Source organism: Lupinus angustifolius, chromosome LG07 (genome assembly GCF_001865875.1).
Source record: "Lupinus angustifolius cultivar Tanjil chromosome LG07, LupAngTanjil_v1.0, whole genome shotgun sequence".
Taxonomy (NCBI): Eukaryota; Viridiplantae; Streptophyta; class Magnoliopsida; order Fabales; family Fabaceae; genus Lupinus; species Lupinus angustifolius.
The window spans coordinates 1,901,082-1,928,694 of record NC_032015.1 but is presented as its reverse complement, the minus strand read 5'-3'; the positions used below and the strand labels follow the sequence as shown (position 1 = coordinate 1,928,694).

At 32.5% G+C, this 27,613-nt stretch overlaps 4 protein-coding genes across 4 annotated transcripts; 3 read left to right on the top strand and 1 right to left on the bottom strand.

The window, feature by feature from the left end:
• LOC109351653 (aquaporin PIP2-7-like) lies at positions 21-2,008 on the top strand. The gene is made up of 4 exons (XM_019593192.1): positions 21-415; positions 927-1,222; positions 1,312-1,452; positions 1,567-2,008. The coding sequence occupies exons 1-4, from the start codon at positions 100-102 to the stop codon at positions 1,678-1,680; spliced, it is 867 nt and encodes a 288-aa protein (XP_019448737.1). The 5' UTR covers positions 21-99; the 3' UTR covers positions 1,681-2,008.
• Positions 9,982-14,502, top strand: LOC109351647 (protein disulfide isomerase-like 1-4). Its single transcript, XM_019593181.1, has 12 exons — positions 9,982-10,621; positions 10,738-10,867; positions 11,400-11,565; positions 11,654-11,772; positions 11,893-11,973; positions 12,891-12,977; positions 13,127-13,201; positions 13,340-13,408; positions 13,485-13,565; positions 13,648-13,782; positions 13,943-13,999; positions 14,117-14,502. The coding sequence occupies exons 1-12, from the start codon at positions 10,059-10,061 to the stop codon at positions 14,279-14,281; spliced, it is 1,728 nt and encodes a 575-aa protein (XP_019448726.1). The 5' UTR covers positions 9,982-10,058; the 3' UTR covers positions 14,282-14,502.
• LOC109351652 (vegetative cell wall protein gp1-like) lies at positions 16,608-17,255 on the top strand. Its single transcript, XM_019593191.1, has one exon. The coding sequence runs from the start codon at positions 16,690-16,692 to the stop codon at positions 17,152-17,154; it is 465 nt and encodes a 154-aa protein (XP_019448736.1). The 5' UTR covers positions 16,608-16,689; the 3' UTR covers positions 17,155-17,255.
• On the bottom strand, positions 18,814-24,282 carry LOC109351646 (4-hydroxy-3-methylbut-2-en-1-yl diphosphate synthase (ferredoxin), chloroplastic-like). Its single transcript, XM_019593180.1, has 19 exons — positions 23,968-24,282; positions 23,305-23,462; positions 23,073-23,179; positions 22,881-22,981; positions 22,714-22,790; positions 22,425-22,544; positions 22,112-22,342; positions 21,733-21,849; positions 21,557-21,631; positions 21,371-21,448; positions 21,158-21,217; positions 21,013-21,075; positions 20,725-20,869; positions 20,325-20,463; positions 20,127-20,204; positions 19,879-20,038; positions 19,682-19,780; positions 19,478-19,582; positions 18,814-19,226 (listed from the first exon to the last, which is right to left on the bottom strand). Exons 1-19 carry the CDS (start codon positions 24,179-24,181, stop codon positions 19,125-19,127), a joined length of 2,229 nt encoding a protein of 742 aa, XP_019448725.1. The 5' UTR covers positions 24,182-24,282; the 3' UTR covers positions 18,814-19,124.

Below are 27,613 nucleotides of genomic sequence, written 5' to 3'. Positions count from 1 at the left end.
ACTCAAAATCCTCATTCCAATAATTGTCACACACATAAACAAGTAGCTACTATAGCTATTATATACAAGTTTTTCTCTCTTGCATAGGAAGAAAGAAAGATGACTAAGGATGTTGAGGTTCAAGAGCATCAAGGAGGAGGAGAGTACTCTGCTAAGGATTACCAAGACCCACCACCAGCACCGTTGTTTGATTTGGATGAGTTGAGAAAGTGGTCATTGTATAGAGCAGTTATAGCTGAGTTCATAGCAACACTTCTGTTCCTTTACATAACAATATTGACCATTATTGGTTACAATAGCCAGACTGATAAGATCACAGGTGGTACTGAATGTGATGGAGTTGGTCTTTTGGGTATTGCTTGGGCCTTTGGTGGCATGATCTTCATCCTTGTTTACTGCACTGCTGGAATTTCTGGTACACTTCCATTCCCATATGCATATTTCTCTTTCACTTATTGTTTTGTACCTTTGTTACTAACACACTATGTATGTAGGTTTAATTTAAATTAAGTGGCTACATTCAAGTTAATTCTGGTTTATAGTTGTGCTTTAAGTTATGTATAAGTAGTTTTTTTATCTCAAAACTATGATTTAAGAAGCAAATTTCTTAGTGTATTTTTGTTCACCCAAAATTAACTTTGCAACTAAAATCAAACATGGTCAAATGTTCAACATAATCTTAAGTGACCACGATCTACACAAAAACAATTGTGTACATGATTTGTACTTTGAAGCAAGAGATTTTGAAGTTGTAGTTTAACCCTTATTTCATGGCTTCAAAATAGTCTTTTTTTGCTTGTGAGAGACCCTCCACAAGCAAATTATGAAAGTCTTCTTTTTTTCTCACTATGATAGCAATTCCCAACATGGTTTTCATGGATATCCAACATATGTATGTAACAACAAAATTGTGGTATATGTTGCAGGAGGACACATAAACCCAGCAGTGACATTTGGGCTATTCGTGGGACGCAAGGTGTCACTAATAAGGGCGTTGTTGTACATAATAGCACAGAGTGCTGGTGCTATTGCAGGAGCTGGACTAGTGAAGGGGTTCCAAAAATCATACTTTGATAGGTATGGAGGTGGTGCTAACTTTGTTCAACCTGGCTACAACAAAGGCACTGCTTTGGGTGCTGAGATTATTGGTACCTTTGTTCTTGTCTACACTGTTTTCTCTGCCACTGATCCTAAGAGAAATGCTAGAGACTCGCATGTTCCTGTAAGCATTTATCAACCACTTTCATATATATATTTATATATACTTATGTGTTTCTCTAATTAATTATGTTTGATATGATATAAAAAAAGGTATTGGCACCACTACCCATTGGATTTGCTGTGTTCATGGTTCATTTGGCTACAATCCCAGTTACTGGTACTGGCATCAACCCAGCAAGAAGTCTTGGATCTGCTGTCATTTACAACAAGGAGAAAATCTGGGATGACCATGTAAATATCTACCTATAACATTGAAAAATTATTAATTTATCTAAAGTTTAATTTATAATATGTTGATATTTGATAAGTATAGTATTGAAATAATGTTGGTGTTTTCATTTGCAGTGGATTTTCTGGGTTGGACCACTTATTGGAGCATTTGCAGCTGCAGTGTACCACCAATACATTCTTAGAGCAGCAGCCATTAAAGCTTTTGGATCCTTCAGGAGCAACAATTAATTAAGCAAACTAGCTAGCTCCATTGCTTCTTTGCCAATTATGTTGATTAATAATAATAATATTTATGAGTTCTATGTGAAGGAGTGTATGAGGGTCCCTTTTGGTGTTTTCTTCTTTTGCTTTCATCTACATATATATGCTGTTTGGGGGGTTTGAGGAAAATTCCAAAATCAAAGGGGCCATGAAAATTGTAGATAACTATGCTTTGTGTCCAAGGGTATATTTTGTATCCCTTTTCTCTCTTTCTTCTTCTTTTTCTTTTTTAAGAGTTATATTCCATGTATGAATTCTCATTTCCTCATATATTTCGCTTTCTATCTTGTGAATCCTTATCATTTTTCATTTTACTCTTTTTTTCTTCATTAGTGGTACATTTATTATCCTTTCTTTCATATGTCATGTGAAACTTAACTATTAGTATTTGCTTGTGTTCTTAATAATTTATTAATTAACATCTTTGAATTAGACTTCTCTTCAATATAAGGAAGAGAGAGTAGGCATCACAACATCCTTTTATTCTTATTGTTATCTATACGAGCATTAAATGGAAGCTTAAGTAATTGTAAATAAAATATGGAAAAAAAATTATAATGATTGAAGCTCTCTACACAAGGACTCCGAAACATGCTTATATTCATGATTTTTTGTTTGTTTTTGCTTCCACTTTTAATATCTATGCACAATCAATATAAATATTTATACTCTTTTCATTTTTACTTCTCGTATATTTTTTTTTTTCGAGGAGTTAATAATAATTACAAATGAATAAGATGAATGAATGGTACTATATAAAACTCTTACGTTATGAATGTATATATTTTCTTTAGTAATTAGGAAATTAGAATTAGATTTGTTTCATCATTCCAATATCATAGGTTTGAAAACGAACATTGACAAAACGGTTTTTGTTGTTTTGGGTTTGCAGAATTAGGCATAGTTTGTTTGCTGCACTTTCACTCATTAATTAATCTACAAGCCTATACGTAACTACAATCTTCTTGAACCTTCAAATTAAAATTTACCACTACCCAAAAAAGAACCACCACAAATAAAAGAAGTTTTATAATGATCATAAAGGTGTTTTAGAAAATCTATTCCAATCTCAAGTGATCTTATCTTATAAAAGAGTAATTTAATTATCTTCTCTTTACCTACAATTAGGTACTAGTATCTTTTCAACTGTTTGGGGGTCTAATCTGGACAACTGTCCTCACATTAATAATAGATTTATGTTGGAATGCATACACTAATATCATTGTATTAAACTATAGATAATGAGGAATATTAGATGTAAGCATCATAATTAAAAGATTAGCATATATCATTCTCGAAAGTTCCCATCCGATATGATTATCTAACTTGGTTTTTGTGGTGGTTGTTGTTGGAAGTGACAAGTTTTCTTTAATATTTCATTGCTGTTGCTGGGGACACTAAAATATAAGCAAAGGCAAAAATTGGAAAGCAAACATGTTAGGTGTACAGTTCTGGATTCATTGCTTGTACTACACCCTAATTTTATTTAATAAATTGATGAGCTAATAGACCTTATCTTCATCATATTTTATGTTCATGATTTTGTGGACATTTTATATGTAGCCTATTAGGTGTAACCTAGTAGTTTGGTAAATTTGATTTAGTGGTACACTGTGTTGATAAAAGGGTATCTGTTGAGTGAGGAACAATAATATAATTGCCCTCTTCAAAATATTAATAGTATAATTGCAAGGTAGAAGAAAATTTATGAAAAATGAAAATGACATGTGGTTTCATTGCTTCCACTTATTTGTTTGGTAAAGTAAATAAAAAAAGAATGGTATATATACAATGATGAAGATAGCTGAAAATTTGATAAATTATACGATTCCTCAATTAAATAATCATCATTGATGATACATCAATAATTTAAAATTAAATAAATTTATTATAAATTGATTAGGGAGAAGTGATTGAGACCATCATTCCTGAAATATATAATAAAGATAGGTTTTGCATCATGTTCCAAGGTGATGGGACATTTTATATTGTCTAAATAGAGAAGTCTTTATCTAGTAATAATGCTTTTGAAGTTAATTAATTAATTATCTTGAGAGAAAAAGGAAGACACTAGTGGAATGGATGGAACCTTTTAGTTTTTAATTAGGGCAAGGATATTCCATTAATACACGATAATCAAATTGGTTTTACTTTGGAAGTTAAAACCAACAAGATTATGTTGGAAGAACCTAAAATAATTGAAATTAGGTTCATAAATGTTTCCTTCTTTAGATTTAAGATTAACTATGACGCTGGTAAAAAGTTGACACCAAAAAAACAAGAATATAGATGAAAGAAGTATTAAAAAAAAATACCACATAGATAAAATAATATAGATTTTCTACAATGACATTTATTTATTTTTCTTCTTTATTTGAACCATTGCGTACATTATTAAAATTATTGATCTATCAAATTATATCGACATTTGTTCTTGCACAAACTTATATTTATATACCAATGCAACTGCATATACGTATCTTATCACAAACATTAAAATAAAAATACATCTCATTATCTTTGATGTTTCATTGTCTAATGATACATCTTTTTTGGTGTCTAAATCTATATCTATACTTATTCATATGCAAAGATCACCTATGAGCCATTCGGCCCAACTAGTGGGTCAACAAATTAAAACATTGCTAATCTGTCTCTCCACCCAAATTCCTAAAATACCATTTCCTAACATTTGTACTATGTGTTGTATGTATCTCATGTTCTTGTTTTTAGTACTAGTTCCCTCTCACTTTATGATTAGGCCAATGTTTGCACAATTATGATAGTGGTCAATTTCAAATTGGGATGCTCTCCCAATTATCAATGTCATGTTGTTCCAGTTTCTAACTAAATACTATGATAAATTCTTTGACAAGACAGTGGAAACAACATAGAAGTTCTACCAGATAACCTTAACCATGCCTACTGGTGTGTGAATCATTAAGTGCATTTAACTGACAAGAGGCTCCAACAATATTGATTCAGAACACCATACCAGACAGATATTAGAGACAGTATCAGTAATTTATAATATTCAGAATTGAGCATCGTTCCCATACAAAAAAAATCAGGTATCTTGGTGCACATATTGAAGCAAAACATCTGAGTATTTAAGAACACAGTACATTGGTCTTCATGCCTAGTCAGCAGCACTACCATTGTGCACAAAAATTTAACAATGTGAAGGTAAAAGTAAGGCCAAGTATTGTTTGTTTTGATAGTACAATTACAAATGTTGAAGTATCAGTATTCAACCGATATCATCCAAAACATTCTACAATTCACGTGAGCTGAAAGACTTTATCAAAGGTCCAAATTTCTGATCCACAGCTTTGTTCCATGAATATGCAAATTCAGACCGTGCCTTCTTCCCAAATATGGGCTCTCTAACCTGGTAATTAAACAGAGCTGAAAGTTTAGAATTTCATAGTAGCAAATTGAAATTTATAAGACAGGAGTGACAGTGTACAATAGATTGAATGCCCATTAATTAAAATATGAAAGCTGCTTAGGCCTACGAACTTCGAAACAGATTGAAAATACTCAATGAGAAGATAGCAGAAGACATGGTAGTTCAAAGTGATTAAGCAAGGGAGTGTAAAAGTGAGAAAGGTGTTGGTTTTATCACTTTCCAATATAATTGTAGCCTTGTAGGTTTGTCTTATAAATATATACACTCAAATGGAAACATATTCCCACGCAATGGAGTGTGGCTATATTGACAAGTTCCTAAAATGCAGAAATACCTTCAAGCAATTTCCTACTATTCAGAATGAGCTTGGTGTTCCAAGTGGGGGTGAAAGTTTTCACAAATGAGCTTTATATGAGATGAGAAAATGATCTCTGGGTTTTACATTCTGATTTTAATGGAATACCAAACAAACTGCCTCTCACAAAAGTGGAGCTATAATATTTTGCAATGAGGCCAAGGAAATACAATATGTTATTTTGGAGGGCCGAGTTCAAGAATCTATTGTTTCTTCAAAAAGTTACATATGAAAAACTTGACTTCATTAAAAGCCATAGCTACCTACCTCATCATGCATACAACAACCAAACCTTTAACCCACTAGATGGAGAACAATGTCGCAATGCTCTATCATATCATGGTCATTGACAAAACATTGACGAGTCTTCTTTATCATTTCCCATGTAGTTTTTTTGTTTCCCTCTTCCTACAAATTGGGCTAGCTTCCATCTGATCTACTATTCCTACGGGCTTCTAAAGGTCTACTCCACACATGTTCAAACCACCTAAGACACAATTCTACTATATTTTCCACCATAGGAGCTACTCCAACTTTCTCCCTAATGCATTCATTTATATACCTACCTCATTGGAAATAGAAGAATATATGTATTTGCGTTGCTCCAATAAAACCATCCCCGTCAATACCACTCCCAGTGATGCTCCAAGTACTCGCTCCTATATACACACACATTTCAATTTCAGAAACCAACACCACCAATTTATATAACCTAAATAAGATAGTTGATTATGTTAGAAAGAATTACCTGGGTTAGAATGCTAATCATCGTTTCGTTTTCCTGCAACCAACCGAATTGTTAACAAAATTCCCTGTTTCTCTTTTGGAAAGGCTTCATTCTTACACGACGTCGTTTTCGTGAATGCTTTTGCTGGGCCTCCTTCCTGGGCTATTAATGGCCCAAGAGTGGGCTTTCAGTGGAACTTCCTCCGAACATAAGTTGGTCTAGTAGTCCGGCTAGATAACCGAAAAGTCAATGTTTTGATTCTTGTGACACACATCACGAAAGAGATTTGTTTCTTAGCATAGAATGAGGAGATACTGATAGTACAAAAAAGAGTTTCATGATTTTTATGCATTAACTAACCAAGAATGAGTATGCCCTTTGTATTTTCACTATACTTACATACATCACTTTAGAGGAGTTTATCCTAGTACTCATATCGAAGCATATGTACTTTCTGTTACTAGTGCATATTGCATTCGGTGATATCTCTTCTGCGTTGTTTGTGTAAGTTATCTGTATGGTTTAGCAGTTTAGCCCAACTCTTCCACTCCTAGACCTTAAGCCATGTTTATCTTTTTTATACTAACCTTTTGTCCTCTTTGGTGACATGATTTGTTGGCTTCTTAGATTCAATTCTTAACAAGGACATTAATATTGGATTTTAACCTTCAAAAGCAACAATGAACCTGTTCAACGTGTATACAGATTTATTTTATATGAGAAGGATCTCATCCCATAAAAAGGGAACAACATAAATTTATCATTCAAAATTGTCGTTACTCTCCAGAACTACACTCACCAAACATAAAAAGCCCACATCGCTGACAAGATAAATGCAGTGAGGTCTGAGTTAAATAAAAGAAGAGCTAAACTATTGTAAAAAGCATCTTTGCGCTTGGGGCAATGACGCAGCTAATGAGGTTTTAACCGAGGCGCGTCTATTGCTGGTTGAAAACTATTTCCAAACCCCCTCTTAGGCCTGGGTTTTGCTCAGGCCTTCGAGAATTTCTGGAAGGACTCCCTTTGGGGTAAAGTCCTGCAAACATAGTTCAATGATTTTGTTTTCTTTTGTTCTTACAGAATATGTCTGATGATATCATTTGTTACCTTACAAAGGTTGAACATGTTCTGATATCAGGCAAATCCTGTTTGAGATGCTGAGGCTATACTTTCTAGCAAATTGTTTATGTGGCTCAAATCTTGATATTGTGAAGTTTACTCATTTGCTTTTAACTCGGTAAACACTTTTACGAGCACCTCATCAAACTGTTACAAGAAGTAATATATATACCTCATAATAATTTCAGTGTTAACAGAGCTTGATTTTATCATAATGGGAAAATAAAGGAAGAGATAGAAGACACAGAAAACGACAAGGAACATAATATCTCAATGAATTGAGAGTGTGTTATGACTTAAACACATGAGGACACTTTACCCAAAACAAGTGAGAGTGTTTCATGGCTTAAATACCACATTGAGTAAAAATTGTTATATCCTTATATCTTAAGAGTAAAAATGTCAAATCATATTATATTTTTTCTCTTGTTTCGGGTATACTTCTTCTCCATTAATGGGGAGGATCCCAACTCCCTAACAGATTGCTTTAACAGTCACACTTGTATTGGGAGCACAGGGCAGACTTATTATGTTTTGGTTGTGTTTCGTAGCTCCTGCAAGTCAATATGTACTATTTAGTAGCTTTGCCCACCCTTTACCAAAGGATTTGTTGGCTATAATGTGATGTAAATCTTTACAAGAATGTGTGTCTTGGAATTGAGCCACCAACAGCAACCCCAAACATGTTCATTTGTTCAAGATAAACACATCAAGTAAACCAAGCATGTCCATCTCCATGTATTATTACCTTGTGCCAAAAGAGCCTCTATAGAATAGCTAGCTGAGAAGCCCAAAACGAAGATGAGAGACAATCTTATCACATAGACGAAACAAGGTATAATTTTGTTTTTGAAATTGTAACTCTTATCCACAACCATATTTACATTAGAAGAAAGCGAAAAATGTAAGAAAAAGTCCCACATCTTCGGAATAGAAATTAGGTGAAGTCAGAGTTGATATAAAGTTGGAGCTAAGTACAAGATCTAAACCATCTTTGCGCTTGGGGCAATGACGCAGCTTATGAGGTTCTAACTGAGGCGCGTCTATTGCTGGTTGAAAACTATTTCCAAACCCCCTCTCTGGCCTGGGTTTGGCTCAGGCCTTTGAGAATTTCTGGAAGGGCTCCCTCTGGGGTAAGGTCCTACAATTTTAGTTGAAGCTTTATGATTGCTATTATTTTTGTTTATTGATGTTCTCTTCCCATTGTCCAGTTTAAATTAAAGGTTCATTTTAGAAATCCGATTTGAAAGCATAAATTAGAGGACAGTAAATGTTTACGTAGAGTATGGTTCTGCTACTAAAATTAAAACGTCCCGAAAATAAACAAATTTCAACCAGTTCAAAATCAAACGAATAAATAATTTTTATTAAGTTATTGTGTGAGCAATTTTTTGAAGTACTCCGTATTTTAGTTACACTGTCCATTAAGAGATAGCGGCATATATCCATAAAAAATTAACCCAGTATTTACATTATTTTTAAATGAAAAACGTAAATTATTATGTCACCTTTTACCTCGTATTGTAGTATTAGAATCTTTAAGATGATATCAGTGACAACATCTTAACTAATTGGTATATATAAAAAACAATATCCATCATTTAGTGATGAGATTCTTATTTATTAATTGGTATATAAGAAAACTCCCCACAATTATATTTGGTGGGGTAGGTAATGCCTAATTTTTAAAAGAGGAAATAATTTGTTTACACTCAAGTTAAGTTACCCTATTATATTTAATTTTAGTCTCTTTTTTCTTTAAATCTAACGAATCAAATAGGTGAAAGGTAAAAATTATTTAAGATTTTTTTTTTCCTCTCAATATTTGGTCCGTTGATTTAAGAAAATAAATAATTAAAATAAAGTGTAATTAATGTAAGTTAATTTGGCTAATCAGTCATATTTTTTTATTTAGTACCTAAACATGATGCATAAATTTAGTTTCACATATATGGTAATTTATTCTCCTAACATGTGTACCATTTTGTATTTGATGTGATAAGATTCTATTAGAAAACTCAAACTACGATACTTGGTGGGGATAGGTAATGCCTAATTATTTTATGCAGTACCAAAACATGATGCATAAATTTAGTATCAATTAGTAATTTATTAAAAAGCTCCTCACGTTACCATTTTGTATTTGCTTTTTATTAAGGATTAATATGAGTACAATATTTGTGTGTTTTATGTGTAAAGATTTATAAATATTTAGTATAGTGTGAAGGTTGGTAGATAATCAATATATATTTACTATTTATTTGTATTTTTAAAATATCAATAATAAATAATAATAAAACATAAATAATAAATACTACTATGACATTCTATAAAACTTATATACTATTAAAATATATATTTTTCTCTTTTGTTATATTTAAGAGGTGAATGCTAATAAATTATAAACAATAAAGGAAGCAGTCACAATATAAAAAAAATATTACCTGATATATTTTTATCTCTAATGTACTAATTTAAATAGATGACAGTATGATATAATAAATGAAGAAAGCTTTAATTATGTGAAGAAAATGCTAAATTCCTAGATATAAAGATCAATAAATTAAGAAAATATTTATCCATGAATAAAAAATGAACAGATGGGGCACCGAACAGTATTGAATAATTGTTATTACGCAATTTTAAGGTCTGTCTAAATCTTCTTCTCAATTACACATATAGATCTTCCTCTGTCTCCAACTTTCACTTCACCTTCACCTTCAATTATCACAATGCTAAGTCATAAGCGACACGTCGTTTTGTTCTCCCTCATCACTCTTCTCTTCATCTCTTCCTTCTCTCTCTCTTTCTCCCTCCCAAACGACAACGACGATGACGAAGATCTCAGTTTCCTCGACGAACCTGATGACGTCACCACCTCACACCACCCAGATCTCGATCACTTCGACGACGAGGAAGAAGAAGAAGAAGACGCCGCCGACGAAGATTTCGACGATTTCTCCGCCTTCGACCACCCCGCAAGCCATGAGGAAGAAGAACCTACATTCGACGACAAACACGTCGTCGTATTGATAGAGCGCAATTTCACCACTATCGTTGAGAATAACCGCTTCGTGTTGGTCGAATTCTACGCTCCGTGGTGCGGCCATTGCAAGTCCCTGGCGCCGGAGTATGCTGCCGCTGCAACCGATTTGGAATCCGACGACGTCGTTTTGGCCAAGGTAGATGCCACGGAGGAGCAGGAATTGGCACATGAATATGATGTTAAGGGTTTTCCCACTGTGTTCTTCTTCATCGATGGAGTTCACAAGCCTTACACTGGTGGCAGAACCAAGTAAAGTTACTAATTACTCTCATTCATTCCATTTCTGAATTGATGCTTAGATCCTGAACTGGAATTGTTTTTATTTAGAAATTTAGAATTGAACTGAGTTATTTGTTACAATGCAGAGATGCAATAGTGAGCTGGATTAGGAAGAAGATAGGACCTGGTGTAGTCAACATAACTACGTTGGACGATGCTGAGCGAGTTTTGACCTCTGAAAACAAACTTGTTTTGGCCTTCCTTGATTCTCTAGTGGTGAGTTTCTTACATTTTTGTTCCTCATTTAGCTTTATTATGGATGAAGCTGCATTTGTTAGACAAGTTAGAACAGGACAAACATGACATGAGTCCTATTTCAAAGTTTTGGTGCGTTTTGTACGCAGAGCATGGCATGATGTAGTTTTAAAAGGTAGGAAATCTTAGGTTCCTGTAAAAGGGGCTGAAGTGTTGAACCAAAGAGGCAAAGATAATAGTAGTGAAGAACATTACGTTTCATTCTTTCATGCATCATACACTGTCTAATTGATCATCAAAGACGATGCAAGTGGATTTTATCTTGGTTTTTGTAACTTAAATGTCGATTTTAAGAAGCTTTGATGAGTTCGTGATTTTATTATTTTAATCAGTCATAATAAGGCAAATTTTGTTACTATCGCTTGCGTTTGTTGATTCCTTGGATTAAGGCATTAAGCTGATGGTGATGGGTGTGAGCTGCAATTATTAAATCTTTTAAATTGTTGGCTGTAATGCCTGATTCTTCTTTTATTTTTTTGATCATAACATGCAGGGTGCTGATAGTGAGGAGCTGGCTAATGCATCAAAACTTGAGGATGATGTCAATTTTTATCAAACAGTGAACCCTGATGTGGCAAAACTTTTCCATATTGACCCAAATTCCAAACGCCCTGCTTTGGTCTTGCTCAAGAAAGAGGAGGACAAGATCAACCATTTTGGTTTGTTTTTTTGCCTCTCCAAACTCCAATAAAAAACATTCTGAAGTTTTTACATGGAAATTTGATATATCTTATGATGTTTCTGCAGATGGCCAATATGTAAAATCTGCAATAGCAGACTTTGTATCTTCCAACAAGCTTCCTTTGGTTACAACTTTTACAAGAGAGAATGCCCCATCAATCTTTGAAAGTCAAATCAAGAAACAGGTAATTGTTAATATTCTGTATCTTTTTGTATGTATTGTTAATCTAGGAAGAAATATTCTTTGAACCGTGAATCATGACATAGTAACAGACTTCTAAAAGTGTTTCAAACATCTCTTTTAGTTGTTGCTGTTTGTCACTAAAAAGGATTCAGAGAAGTTTGTTCCAATATTTCAAGAAGTAGCAAAAGTTTTCAAGGGGAAGGTATGTTTCTTCAGAAGCTATTATTTAATATATCTGTTATGGCATTTTTTCTTTGTAGTCTACACTAATTTGTATAATTGTATATACCTTCTATGTCATAAAAAGTGCAAATAAAAAAATAGGATAGCTTTGGTGTTTATAAGAAGTCTGGGGTAGCACACTGCTGTGCGGATCATGAAAGTAGAGTGGGATAAAGTATAAGGTAGTTTAAAAGACACGGATTGAGCTAATGAATGTTATATGTAGTTTTCTATGGTCGTATTTGCCAAACGAAAAAATCTGGACAACTAGTATAAAGGGGGTTACTTGTAAAATCTCGTGTTTGGTACTTACTGGGATTTTGAAAACTAATTCTTACTTCACTTTTCAGGTCTCATTGAGTTCAAAACTATATCACCTATAATGGGTTTTAAAGCAATCACTTCCTTTTTAACCATAAGTTTCCTGTTTGTAAATCTCTAAGTTCCTCCAATTCTTTTTACTTCTTTGACATTGACAAATTATGATACACCAATATCTGCCAAACAATATTTTGGTGTCAAGTTGGTTTGGTTCAAAAACCAATTTTTAAACAAAGCATAATACAGAGCCAGTTTGAATTTGCATAGGTTTGTACAATTAGTTTGAACTTTTAACAATTACGAACTTGTTTTGAATTTCAGAAATACTAACATGGGTTATGCCTCTCTATAATTAGTCGCCCTGCTCTTATTTTAAAATCATCAGAGTCAGTATTTGATACTGCTAATCTGAGTGCTGGGTTTGCTGATATCTCAAATTCAATCTTTCTTTATGTCCATATATTTTGCTCTTTATGTCCACACTTTTAATTATAATTTTTAATAGTTCACCCACCCTTCCCCCCAAAATAATTTTAGTTTTTCAGTAATATTTTTTTCTCCGATGATCTGTTGCAGCTGATCTTTGTTCATGTGGAAATGGATAATGAAGATGTTGGTAAGCCAGTTGCAGATTATTTTGGTATCACTGGGAGTGATCCAAAGGTAATAATTACTTCCACCTTCCTTCTTTTATCAAAAATTTAATTTTCTCACTTTCTTAATTTTATTTAAGTGGATGGCTGAGTCACAAGACTCTCATCCTACATCATTTAATTAAAAACTTTAAGTAACACATTAAATTTCCAATGTAGGTACTTGCATTCGCAGGAAATGATGATGGAAGAAAATTTGTGTTTGATGAAGAGGTTTCTGTTGACAAACTTAAGGTACTCTTCTCTCTTCCTGTCTGGGGATCTCTGCATTTCATTACTATGTTATGGAATGTACATGAATGCTTTCTTCCGTGTTTTAGCAAGGCTCTGAAGTGAGATTGTTAGCTAAAAAATTGAATCTATTTTTCTCAGGCATTTGGGAAAGATTTCCTTGAAGACATGTTAAAACCTTTCTTGAAGTCAGATCCAGTTCCTGAAAGTGTACGTTATTTTGTATTCCAGCCACATTCTAACGCCCAGTTTTTTAGTTCTAACTAGTTTCCTAACATGATGGCAGAATGATGGTGATGTGAAAATTGTTGTTGGGGATAACTTTGATCAAATTGTCTTGGACGAGTCGAAAGACGTCCTGCTTGAGGTGCAACTCCAAGCCACTACTTTCCAAGTCATATTTGCTTGTGCACCTTGTTCGTATTAATTTAATGGCTTTTACATGTTAGATTTATGCTCCGTGGTGTGGCCACTGTGAAGCTCTGGAACCAACATACAACAAGCTTGCCAAACATCTCCGCGGCATTGAGTCTATTGTAATAGCCAAGATGGACGGAACAACTAATGAGCATCCCAGGGCAAAGGTAAGGCAAAATTGAGTGTATGGTATGTATTATTGCTATTATCAATTAAAATGGCATTTGGTCCAGCTCATGGTAGGTTTTTAATTTTCAACTTACCATTACATCAAAGAAATAATCTTCTTCAAGAATGCATTTGTACTAAGTTATGTTCACTTTGCAGGCTGATGGATTCCCAACTCTTCTCTTCTTTCCAGCAGGAAAGAAGAGTTCTGACCCTGTATGTGAATATTAAGCAATTTCTATCCTGAATCTTCATTACTGCATATAATTTATAACTAGATGATGATGAATCTAATATATATATATATATGGTTCATGTTTCTGTACTCTGCAGATTACTGTTGATGCGGATCGTACAGTGGTAGCCTTTTATAAGTTTCTGAAGAAGCATGCATCAATCCCGTTCAAGCTTGAGAAACCAACATCAACTTCTAAGCTTGAGAGTTCTGATGTGAAGGAGAGTCAGAGTAGCAGTACCGACCTGAAGGATGAATTATGAGTTAGCTGATTTTTACATATAAAGAGGTATGATTCATAATAGATGAAACTAGTTAGTTAAGACTGTCTACTTTTCCTGTCCAAAAAAAGAACAAAAGGAAGTGGAGAAATGAGAGGTAGCATATGTATTAGCTTCAACTTTTGCATCATTTATGTTTTAGTATTTTGGATGAGAAGTTGAGACTTTAATTATTAATAATGCACCATCATTTTAGGATATTATCCTTGCTTACATTAATCAGAAATCGTGCATGTTTTGCACTCTTCGCTCACAAAGTTAGTATATTTTAGTGTAGTAGCCTTATATGAACAACTCAAAAGGACCAATTCCAAAAGGCTCCTTTTGTAATAGGTAGGAGTAGAATTGTAAAAACAATCAAGTTGTCTTAGTTCTCTAAAGAGATAGATAAAAATTGACAAATTTATTTTCTTAAGACACTTAATTTGGAACAAATGTAGTAATTACTTTCAACAAACAAAGTGTTGGTAATATATCTATTCTATACTTACTATCTATAAAGGAAAAATATGGTTTTAGTACAATTATTGAGTAATTTTTACTTATTTTGCGCTTAATTAAAAAAGTTCTATAACTGTAGTTTATCATCATCACATTAACCATCCTCGAGAGATTAACTACTTCTCTCACTTTAAATTGGACATTTTAATAAATAAAAAATTATAATATAAAATATACTCAATAAATTAAAGTATTAAACTATAATTCTCTAAAATGAAATATATAAAATTGAATATTTAAAATCATAAAATAAGAATACCGGGTGTGATACATAAATTGTTGACACTCTAGTTAATAGGAGTTATAAAATTGGTCACAGACACAAATGTCGACACTCTAGTAATTTAATTACACAAATGTGGACACTAGTTAATAGGATTGATAAAATTTGTTGTTTTGTACACTTGAAGAAAGCCAATTTATTTTGCTAATAAGACACTTGGAACGAATGTTGTAAATGATTTTATCATAATATAATAAGACGAGTAAATAAAAAAGAAAATGATAATTTATAATCCTTTAATTTCCTACTATAATATTAAAAAGTGGAAATAATTAAGAAACGGAGAAATAATAAATGAACATTCTGGGTTAAATCATAAATACCTAATAATTCAGTAAAAACAAGCTCTCAAACAAGTTAATATTACATCTTACAAGTGCACGTCCGTTGTTATTGTCCAGTTTGTCCCATTTCAAAACATAAAATCTCTTATAGTAGACACTGCCAAATTATGCACTTTCTTAGTCAATATATATATTTTTTTATCTCTACACTTCAAAAGAGAGCTAATACTTGAGAATATTATTACAATTCGTATAAAATACACCAAAACACAGGTATTGAGTAGAGTTAGAGAATGATATACTACACACAAAATTTAGTCATTTTCATTATAGATCTAGAGCTTTCTTTACCGTTATAAGTTAATCAACGTTCTTATATGATATAGAGGAAGTTACTATACTTTTTATATAAGTTTATATTTGTCAACTAGTTGATTAATTTTGTCAAATACTTTTGTTTCAATAGTTTTTATAAACAAATTATTCTCTACTTTACAAGGCCTATAATATGCTCGTTTCAAACATCATTAAAAGTTGCATAATTATTCATAAAATTGATCTTTTATGAAATAATTTAAATAACTTTTTGTCAAACTAAACAAACAATTGTATAAATGTAATTTATGAAAGTTTCTTAGATATGCAAAGGCTATATTTCATATCATTTTTATTATAAGATATTTCCAATTTGAATATGCCTATCAATAAAACTAGTTACTTATATAATAAGATGTCGCTCTAATAATATAACTCTCTTATTAGATTATCAGAAAGACCAAAAAATTAAGAGTTTAATTCTTATAAATAACAATGGTCAGGAGAAACAACCACCCAAAAGAGATTAATTATTTAATAAATGATGTAACGATATTCTAATACCCAAAAAAAAAAAGTTAATTGTATTGATTTCTTAAACAACATTAAAAGACAAAAGGAGAAAAAAATATAAACCAATAACTCCTCATTCAATATTATTGATTAATAGGTAGTTTTAATAAAGTTTAGTTGTTTGAATAATGAAAAAAAGAGATAGAAGATGTAAAGTAACCATTTTAGAATGTGTATGAGTGGAATAAGTTCCCTCGAATTTTGTTAGCCTAGCCAGCTACCACAGTTATTCCTTCAATCAAATATTCCCCATATCATATCAAATCATATCTAATCTAATCCTCACTTTTCAGATCTACTCACTTTCCCTTTCTTTCTCTCTTTCTCTTTCTCTTTCTCTCTTTCTCTTTCTCTCTTTCTCTTCTTTCTTCTTTCTCTTCTTTCTTCTTTCTCTCCATTTTCCACTTCAGATCCTACACTCTTCAATTCAAACAATGCCCATTTCTACAATCTCAATTTTCTCCTTCTCTCTTCTCTTCCTTCTTTCACTCAAAACCACTTCCTCCGCCCACTCACCGCTTAACTCCCCTGCTACGGCGCCGCAATCACCTCTCCCTCCTTCCCCCACCCCTGCCCCAACCACTCCACCGCCACTTCCTTCGCCAGCACCGGCACCAACTCCAACTTCGCTGGACTCGCCTCCATCTCCTTCGCCCGATAGCTCCCTCTCTCCGGCGCCGGAGCCAGCGTCACACGACGAGGTAGTTAGCATCACGACGGTGAAAGATGCGCACGGCGAGTCCTCGGGAAAATCGAAAGCGGCGAAGAAGGCAGGGATAGCGGTTGGAGTAATATTAAGCGCTGGTGTGATCGTAGTGGGAACAGTGGTTTATCGGAAGCGGCGCCAAAACATAGAGCGATCTCAGTTTGGTAACGCTGCGAGGAGAGAGCTTCTTTAGAAAAGCGTGTTTTCATTTTTACCTCTTAGCTTTGGCCACAGGTTTTAGTTTTACTCTTCACTATTCTACTTAGTTCCATACATATTTTTTGTTTCTACTTTGATCATCTTTTACAAATTACAATTTCTTATTTAGTTCCTTGTTCTATAGAGTTTGTGGAATGGTTTATTGAATTTTTATATTCTTTGGCTTTGGCAAGGGGAATCCATATTCAGTGTGTATCTATTTATTAGTGAATCAATCATTTTATTGTGTGTATCTTCAATTTATTGTGATTTTATCTTGTTTTAAATTAATTGTATTATCATTCATTATGTTTGTATGATACTATTTATTAGTGAATCAATCATTTCCCTCATATTGCATTAACATATTTTTCATTTTCACCCTTATGCTTACTGGAGAAATATTATAAATGATAACTTTGTAAAACTAAGAAACTTTATGAGTTAGCTATATTAACTAGTTACATTTGTATTTGTATTTGTATTTATGTCCTAAGGTTCTAATATTAGGGAACAAAGTATTTTTTTACTACTTAATTAGAACCTAATATTAGAATGTATAAATGTAATTTGGTAAAAATAAATTAAAATAATGTATAATGTAATTAATATAATTTATTTTTACTTAGAGATGTATAATGTAATTTGGTAAAAATAAATTAAAGATAAGACTGGAATATTAGTTATTCGAAAGTTTTAATAGGTTGTTTTTGGAAAAGTATTTCGTAGAAGCTTTAAAAAGTTACATTTCCTTCTCAAAAACTCCATTTTTAAAGAATATTAATTGACCAGTAGACTACAAAGTAGACTACAAGCTTTTCTTCCCCAAAAATTAAGAATGAAATATTCACAATTCCTCTCCATTACTGGAGAGTCCATTACCATGTTAAGATCATGACACGTGGCAAAAATAAAAATCCAATAGTTCTAATTTTAACTCATTTTTTAATAAAATAAATTATATTTATTGTTTCCACTTAAAATCCAGTATTGGACTCTCCAGTACTGGAGAGGAGTTGGACTCTGAAATATTATGAACCCACAAGTTAGCACTATGTAAATGCTTGTTGGTGCGATGGGCAAGGAGGTTTTCCTTAACAAGATGAATGTTTTGAATGAAAAATGCATTAAAAGGTTTCTTATATTGTTTTTCTCAACTTCACTGTACAGATCCAATGTTGACTTCTGAATTTCTAACCAAAATATGATTTTTCTTGATCTAAACATATACATTTTATAAGAGTGGAAAGTCCAATTTTCATATTGTCAATCAGGGTGTGCTGATAAACGAAGTCCAATTTTCATATTGGCCTACAAGAAATGGAAGTTGACTAATGCATGATTCACTGTAGCCGAATATGTGGAATATAAACGAAAGTCAACGCAAAATAATAAATAAACATTCAATGTACAAACAAAAGTAAGATGATGCAGAAATGTTGGTTCTGAAGAGTAATGCTAGGTACCTAATTCTTGCCAAGAGCCAGATTTGTTCAATATTGTGCTTATATTCTTTACTTCTCCTTTTCTCTTTCCTCATGCTATTATCTTTGCTGCTTTTATTTTTTGGGTTACAATGTAGCTTATAAGATTCTTAAATTACGCTAACACATTTTTCAATCACCCTCATAAAGGTAATAAATATAAGCAAGTCTTAATGTCTTAACCTTGACATGATGCTAAGTGCCACACCATCTAACATTGGCAATGTTACAGGAAATCATGTGAATATCACTGTATTATTGTTGATAGGTGCAATGTGCAAAGCATATACAATGTGGTTGTTATAAGCAGATTGCAATTGCTGAATTCCCCAGTAAAACCATAATTTAAATTGGTAGCTATGTATTAAATGAAATTCCTTATTTCTGCTATGCCAACTTTGTCATGAGCAAAAAATCAGTACTTACATTACATATAATAAAACAGAACATAACCACTGTGATCATTGGCAATTATTGGTGTTTACTCTTCTGTTGGAGGATCTACCCAACGTCCATTCTCTTTTATGAGCTCGATCAAGGCATTGGTTGCATGCTCCATTGCAATCCCACGCTTTACTACAGTCTGTATATATAATTATATAACAAAGTAATGTTATTTATACAACAATTGTATAACACAATCATTTTAATGTATGTGAATGTTAGAGCTCAAATATAGGAAACTTTTTTTATTGAAATTTTATGATAACACAATTGTATAACACAATCATTTTGGTTTGTAATAATACTGTCAAACTTCATTCAGCATAAAAAGTTGGGTTTTCTGTTTCAGAATGTTAGGTTTTAGTAATTCAGGCATAGAGAACAAGTTACCTTTCCAACATAAAGGTCAATCTTTCCAGGAACACCTCCCACATAACCAAAGTCAGCATCAGCCATCTCCCCAGGTCCATTCACAATGCAACCCATGATTGCAATCTGATGCAAGCATGAAGCATAAAACAAATAGAAATACACATTATACAAATATTACAATACTAGCGGGGCTAGGAGCTCAAAAAAGGGTTAGTTCCTTACCGAGACACCGGGCAGGTGCGATGTCCTCTCCCGAATTTCTGCACTTATTTCTTGAAGATCAAACAAAGTTCTACCACAGGATGGGCATGACACATACTCCTACAACACAATTTAGGCATACAAATAAATATCAAATCTATGTATATTTTTATATCCAATCAAGCTCTTGCCTATGCTTTAAAGTTTAAACTACTTACTGTCTTTGTATTTCTCATTCTGCAGCCTTGCAGCAAATTGAAAGATGTATTTCTAATGAACTCAAAATCCTTGTCTGAAGCTTCTAAAAGAAGCCCATCTCCAAGCCCATCAACAAGAAGGGCTCCAGCATTAGCACCAGCACCAATCACTAAGTCATCCCTGTGAGTGAAAATGGAATGGATTAATTTTTAAGATGCTTCCACATATTTCTTGCATCTTAAGCAACAAATAAGAACTTTTAAGTTACCTGTGAATCCCATTTGGAAACTGGATGTGGTGAATGACAGGGAAGTTCAGAGAATTGTTTGCTAAATATTCAAATAACCTGATGACAATAAAGATATCAAGATTAGAAGAATTCTATTTACAGTGTCAGTGTGTTACTATTAAGAGTCTAACATCAAATTTGAGCAAATAGTAATTAATCACAGTGTAACATTCTTACCTCCTTGCAGCATGTACTCTGCTAATTTTTTCCTCTGCATAAGGTAAGTCATGGAAAATCATGGTAGCATCAACATCTTTAAGAACTTCCAGTTCTTCAGAAGGCTCATCACCACGTACTGACACAACCAAGCGTGTGCCTGATATCATCAATTGACATAAGATGAGACATAAACTTTGAAGTGGATGGAGAAAATGTTATTACTTAATAGAGTAAATTTCATGTTTAAATATTGAACAGTTTTAACTCAAATAGTTGGTCTCCCCTTAACTTGTGTTAAAAGGAATCTCCAAAACAAGAAAGAAGGTTTGTGAAATTTTGTCAAACCTCAAGGGTTATCTGTGCAATTTATTTTGAATCTAAAAAATCAAAGAACGAAAACTCAGGCGGAGAGTAGCACCTTGTGGCAGAAATTTGTGAGCACCAGTAGATAGTTCCTTAAGGTTTACAAGAACCATAGCATTGGGTAATGGCTTTGCTAGTTGCTCTGTCAAAGGAGTTATGATCCCCATGCTTATATCTATCAGTCTTTTGAGAGCTAGCCGCTGATCACAATACCCAAAACAGAAAAGGGAAAATGAAATTCATGCCAACTGATTTATAAACTCACAATGCAATAAATAGTTTCCAGGATAATGAGGCAGAACTAGTAAATGTTTCTACAAAGGTGCCAAGTGAAGATTCTTACAGCATTGTTGTCATTGACTGGAGGGAGTTCTCGCAATAAAATCGAATCCACTGTTGCCAGATCCTGAGTACAAAGAGCTTACTATGTAAGAACTTCCAATCTAAATACACAAGACATTCATCCAACATAAATAAATTAAGGAAACCTTGAATGGCATGCCAACAATGAGTTTGGCAGCAAGTGACTTATAGAGGAGCTCTGGCTTCTGCAAAAGTCATGGAAACAATAAATGTTTTCAGAATGACACATGGATACATTGCTTCTCTACTTATTTCCTTACAGTAAAAGGGAAATAAACAGAACGAGACACGCTTAAACCGTGAGACATGCAGAAAGGGAAGTCTAATTCAAATGTTACCTTTAATTGATCCAATGAGACTGACATGAGAACAGAACCATCACGGTGCAGGGCGCCTCTGTAGTCCACCACCTCACCCTGAATTTAGATGATGAATTACTGTTATAAATGTATTGGTAGTGCAACATGAAGGTAAAACAATTTCAGATATATAGACTATGTATTTGACACAGTTGATAATATAACCTCTTTTTGCACAGGCAATTGACCAGTTCGCCGCTGGAAGTCAAAGTAGCGTCTATGTTTTTCTTCGAAAGGTGCCTGGTACAATAAGTGGCATTGGAAGTATGTTATTAGAGATTCAGAATGTCAGGCTGTAGAAGATTAGGCATGTCAAATTCAAGCAATGTTTTGAATCATACCACTCCTTTCTCCAGTTTAGATGCTCCCATACCAAGGTTAGCCAACCTTCTGCAAGGATCTATCTCCTCCTCTGGTGGTTCTGTGAGAGAAACTCTAATTGTGTCCCCCAACCCATCCTGCACTTAGAACAAGGTTTGTGAATGATATAGCTTCATATATATGCTGCTCCTTGTTGTGAGCATGTCAGTCAAACTACGAAGAAAAACGAATGATCCAAATATTTTCTGATGCAAGTACATTTGCATCTCACAGTAATGTTATAACGAACAGCCGAACATTATATCATCAACATGCACTGTATTTCTGTAATGCATTCAAAATACTATGCAAGGGATGGATGGATATTTCCATTTAATATGAAGACACTTATATGCATACCTGGAGAAGAGCTCCAATGCCAATTGCGGACTTCATCCGACCATCCTCACCTTCCCCAGCTTCAGTAACTCCTAAGTGTAATGGATAATCCCAGCCTTGGACATACATTTCAGATAGAAGTAAACGGTATGCTTGAACCATCACAACTGGATTGCTTGCTTTCATGGAAAAAACAAAATTGTGGAAGTCCAATTTTCGGCATATTCTTGCAAATTCAAAAGCAGATTCAACCTGTCGAATAGTTGGTTATTATAAAAGACAATTCTGAATACCAAGAAACAGATGAAAAAAATATGTATTGCTAATTTCTCACCATCCCTCTAGGAGAATCCCCATAGTAGCTCATTATACGATCAGAGAGACTGCCATGATTTGTTCCAATGCGAATTGCTCTCCCATATTTCTTACATTTCTCAACCAATGGAGTAAAAACCTGCCAATTAATGCTTAAAAGAGTCATGATATTTACACTAATCTTTACATGACATTGCTTCCTAAGATCCATGTATGAGAGATGAGTGAAAACAAATTGAGGTGTAGCGTAGCATATTGCATGCCCTTTACACAAATTTGTGATAGAAAATAGCAGATGGATGTTTGACCTGTTCTATATGCTCAAGTTCTTTCTGATAATCTTCCTCTGTGTACTCAAGTTTTTCAAATTGAGCCCGTCTATCAGCTGCATGAGACAACCGATTTGGATTCAGAACACAACCCAAAGTTAGATGGGGGGAAAAGAAGACTAGTAATTTAATAGACACAAGCATACCAAAATTTCCCGGGTTGACACGAATCTTGTCAAAGCATTCAGCAACACGCAAAGCAACAGAAGGGGCAAAATGAATATCTGCCACCAAAGGTATGTTGTAGCTGGATATAGATAAATAAGTATAGTTAAACACATGACATAATAGGCACACTTCATTAACCAATGTCTAAGATGGAATATGATAGTTCATACTTTTTCTGCACAAGGGAGTTTTTAATCTCAAAACATGCATCAGCTTCTTTCTTCCCTTGAACTGTTATGCGAACAATATCAGTTCCTTGATCCGCTATTTTCATCACCTACCAATATAGACAGAAGACAAATAAACAACACTACTATATCCACAAATTAAATTAAAGAGGAACAGTTTAAATTGGACAGAAGCTTTTGCTATTAGTGCAAAGCATAAGAGGGATTGTGTAACCTGTTCAACTGTTGCAGCAACATTCTTAGTGTCAGTTGTAGTCATTGTCTGAACTCTTATAGGATGCTCACTACCAAGAGCCACATTACCAACCATAACTGTCCTTGTTTTCCTCCTCACAGTTTTGTGCAATGATTCACAATACTTTTGCCTTGGAACTACATTCAAATTATTGTCCCATGCATTAGTGAAACTAAATTAGAATAAGTAAATAACCATCATAGCATTAAAAATAATAATCAAAGATGCCATTACCCTACCCCTATTAATAAAAAATGATAATACCATCGGAAAGTGATGGATACATACAGAAATTGCAGCTTAAACCCCTCACTTGAACAAAACTATGAAACAATCAAGTAGTTAATTTGAAGCTTAGACCAGTTAATCTTCATAATGTTTATAAAGTACCCTATAGTTATGGATTATTGCATATCTCATAAGACACCTACCCTGTATAAACATTCACTAATGTTCGAGTAAATTACATAAAGTTTGATTTATTACATCCAAGAGAAACAACAAAGGAACTAAGGAAGGTATTAGAGGCACACAAAATTTACATTTATTCATTTTCATTCATCTTGCAAGTCACTAGAAAAAAAAGAGAACAAAGCAAAACCAAACCAAAATCATGATACAGAATAGACAGTAATACTATACCTAAAAGAGGGCTTCCTTCTGATGCAGGTTGAAGTTCAACAATATTATCCTGGCCAGGTTTTGAGTTCCTTATAACTGAGACCTTAGTCCTAACATATTGAGTTCTCTTCTTCAAATCAGAAAACCTCACAAAATCTGAACTTCTTACAAATCCCAAGCTAGAATCATTGCTATTGATAACAGAAAACGAAGCTGGCATAGCCCTCATAGTCATTGTTGAATCTCAACACAAAACCTCACCTTAATCACAGTTTTTGGAACTGAAATCAAAGAAATAGAGAGTTATCAACAGAACAGTACAATCACACAATTCAACTATGATCTTACAGATATATAATGGAGCTGTGTATGTGTGTGTATAGATTATATATATTATACACACGCAACCATTGATTATGGTCTTGTTTGGCTGCTTCTTTGACAAATTCCACATGCATAGAAATGAATCAGAAATGAGTATATATACATATATATAATAAGATAGAAAATATTATATTGTACCGTAAAAATGGTGGGATTGAAAATATTGAATAAAGAAAGGAAAAGGGTTGACAAGTGCTTATGATTAAGAAGGGTGATAGTGACAGGATCCCAATGGATTCATTCAAAGGAACCACTTTGGTTCAAGTCAATTTCAAACAAAGCTAATTTGCATGCAAATGGTCCTTTTATTATTATTATTTTAATACTAAACTTTTATATTTACTGTTAGTATTATTAGAGATGGAAAGTGGAGAAGGGGTGGTTTGGTAGATCATAAGAACGTGTTCCTAACACCTTCTAAGGTCGAATTTATCTTGGTGTGATTGTTTGAAAAAATGTACAAATTAAAAGTTTAATGAATAAATATTTTTTTCTTGAGCAATCATAGTCAATAACACATTAAATGACACACTTTATAATACAAGATAAGTACTTTTATCATTAAAAATAACTATAAATAGTGAAACAGGTATCAATTATGTCTTTTCTGCTGAGATATGTCCAAAACAAATATGTTAATAAGGGAATACATAGAAATTCTTGTACTTTCCTTATGCGAGCTACCTGTATAGAAATTTGGTCATTATTATCCTTTTAAACTATTGTATTAAATTTTGCATTAATTATTTTAATACTTTCCATGCGTATGATTGCACTATTAGGTTCAATGTATATCCTTCCCTTTCAAATGATGGTAAAGTTATTTTTTCCAAATTATATCAATCCAAATTTATTTATTAAAGTTAGAATGTAATATCTATATTTTATCATTGTAAAAATTTATACATAATTAATATATTATTTATAATTATTTATATTATTTTGTGAAGAGTCAATAATAAATAGATATTAATGATGGATGATCAAAAATAGAGTATAAAACTATCTACTCTCAGTACATACATTTATCCTATTAGAGTTAATGAATATAAATTATATAATATAATTTAATGAATAGTTTTGATAATTATTCAATTCTAAACCATCAATTATACCAATGATATCCATGATATATCCATTTTGATGAATATTCAATTCATCTATTATATATAATGAATATGTATCAATATATTTATTTAGATGAATATTTAATCTATCTAAAAAATAAACATTCATAAAAGTTGTCTATTACTTTCAAAAAAATCCACTATCTCAAATCGTACTTTCTCACTTAAATAATAGTGAGATTAATGATAATGTATGTGTAGTAATGTACCTAATAGTAAAAATTTGTTTTTAAATACATGATATATTTAAATATTTATTAAAATTCTACACATAAAACCTTAAACATCATAAGTGTTTCTTAATATTTTTGAAAAGCTAATTTTAAAGTGATTTTGTTTTAAAAATATATTTTCTTTAAAAACTATTTTTAAATACTTTTCTTTTAAAAAATGTGTTTTTAGAACATGTTGTTTGAACAATGAATTTTTTAAACTATAATTTTTTAAACAGTGATTTAAGAAAAACATGTTTTTAAACAATCATTTTAAAAAAAATGCTTTATTGAAATTGTAATTTAAAATAAATTGATTTTTTCTAAAGTACTTTAACTCTAATTATATAAATCAAATAGATAAGATATTCATTCATTCCATTTACTAAAATGAATAAATTGAAAATCATTCATTAAGTTTGGATATTGATAAAATATATAATTTAAAATATGTTTTAATAGATTTATATGAATTGATGAATGATTTTTATATGTATATTAAAATCTACATTCAAATTCATTTGTCTATCCATTTGACAATGTCCCCGATATAGTTAAAGATAAATAAGGTTGCTCAAAAGTGCAACTTACACTTTAAAGACTAAATAAAGTGTATGAATTTTGACAAAATTCTAATATTGACTTATTAATTAAAATATAATATTCAAAACCATTCATAATGATCTATTATAATATATTTTATTTCCTAGAATGCAACAATTAGGGACATTCCAGTACTAATTCTTTCAACGTAAGGGTAATAACCAAACTTAAATTTTCCTTACACATTAGTCATGGAACATATGCTAGAGATAAATTTGAATAAAACTTACATAAATAAACACCGTCTAATCAAATGCTTTCACATTATCAAAGATAATTGTTTTAAGTATTATTGTCGTTTTCAAATATAATTCTAATGAAATAGAGGGGTTTCATTGACTGTGCTTTTTAATAAACATGTGTTTATGCAAGTACTGTTTTTAGATTGACTTTTTCAAACCTTATTAAATGATATTGGTTATTAATGAAATGTTGGTCTGCCTTATCTTATTTGTTATAGAATATTGTACTAGAAGAATTTAGAAATATTCGATTTTTGAGAACAATATTTATCGAGAAAATTAATTAGTTTCTTATTTAAGGGTGAAGTGATACAAGAGGTAAACCATTTATGGGTGGTTCAAATAAGGTGGAATTGGACTAGCAAGGTGATGTTAATTGGCTATGGAGAAACGTGTTAGACAATGGATAATTCCTTAGAGATGAAAGTTTGCTATTACAACTTCTTGATTATATGTTTGAGCTCTGTTTAACATTCTACACAGCCTTTTCATTCCCTCAATTCCAAGGCACAAACAGAAGCCCCTATTGATGAATCAAGAATTTATTCATTATTCATTCCCACACTATTAACAACTAAGATAGAATAAGAGTTTATGTACGGGAGTTGAGGGCTTGGGCTTCTAGTTTGAGTCAAGGAAGAGTTTTTGGGTTGAGACAAAATGAATGAAAAGCTAAGTTAAGTAATATATTTTTGTAAATCAAAACTCACTAATTAGTTGAGGGCTTGGGCTTCTAGCTATTCAATATCATATAAATAAACTTTTACTATTACAAAAAAACTAGTATGAAGAAACCACAAAATTATCTATATAGTTGACCCAAAGTCATTTATCTTTATTGGTAGGAAATCTTCTAATAATTGATAAGCACAATGAGGCTTGGATAGGTGTAAAGATCCTTCAATTGCCAATGCCTTAGAAAGTGATATTCAAACATAACACGCCAATCTAATTTTTTATCCTTCCGAAAAGAAAGGGAGAAGTAGATGACCATTCACTATCAACTTTGAAACAGAATAGTAAAACAAACTTCTTTATCATATGTGATTATGGCCGACAATATTTTATGGGACAAAATTTGGTAAGGTGTCATAAAAAT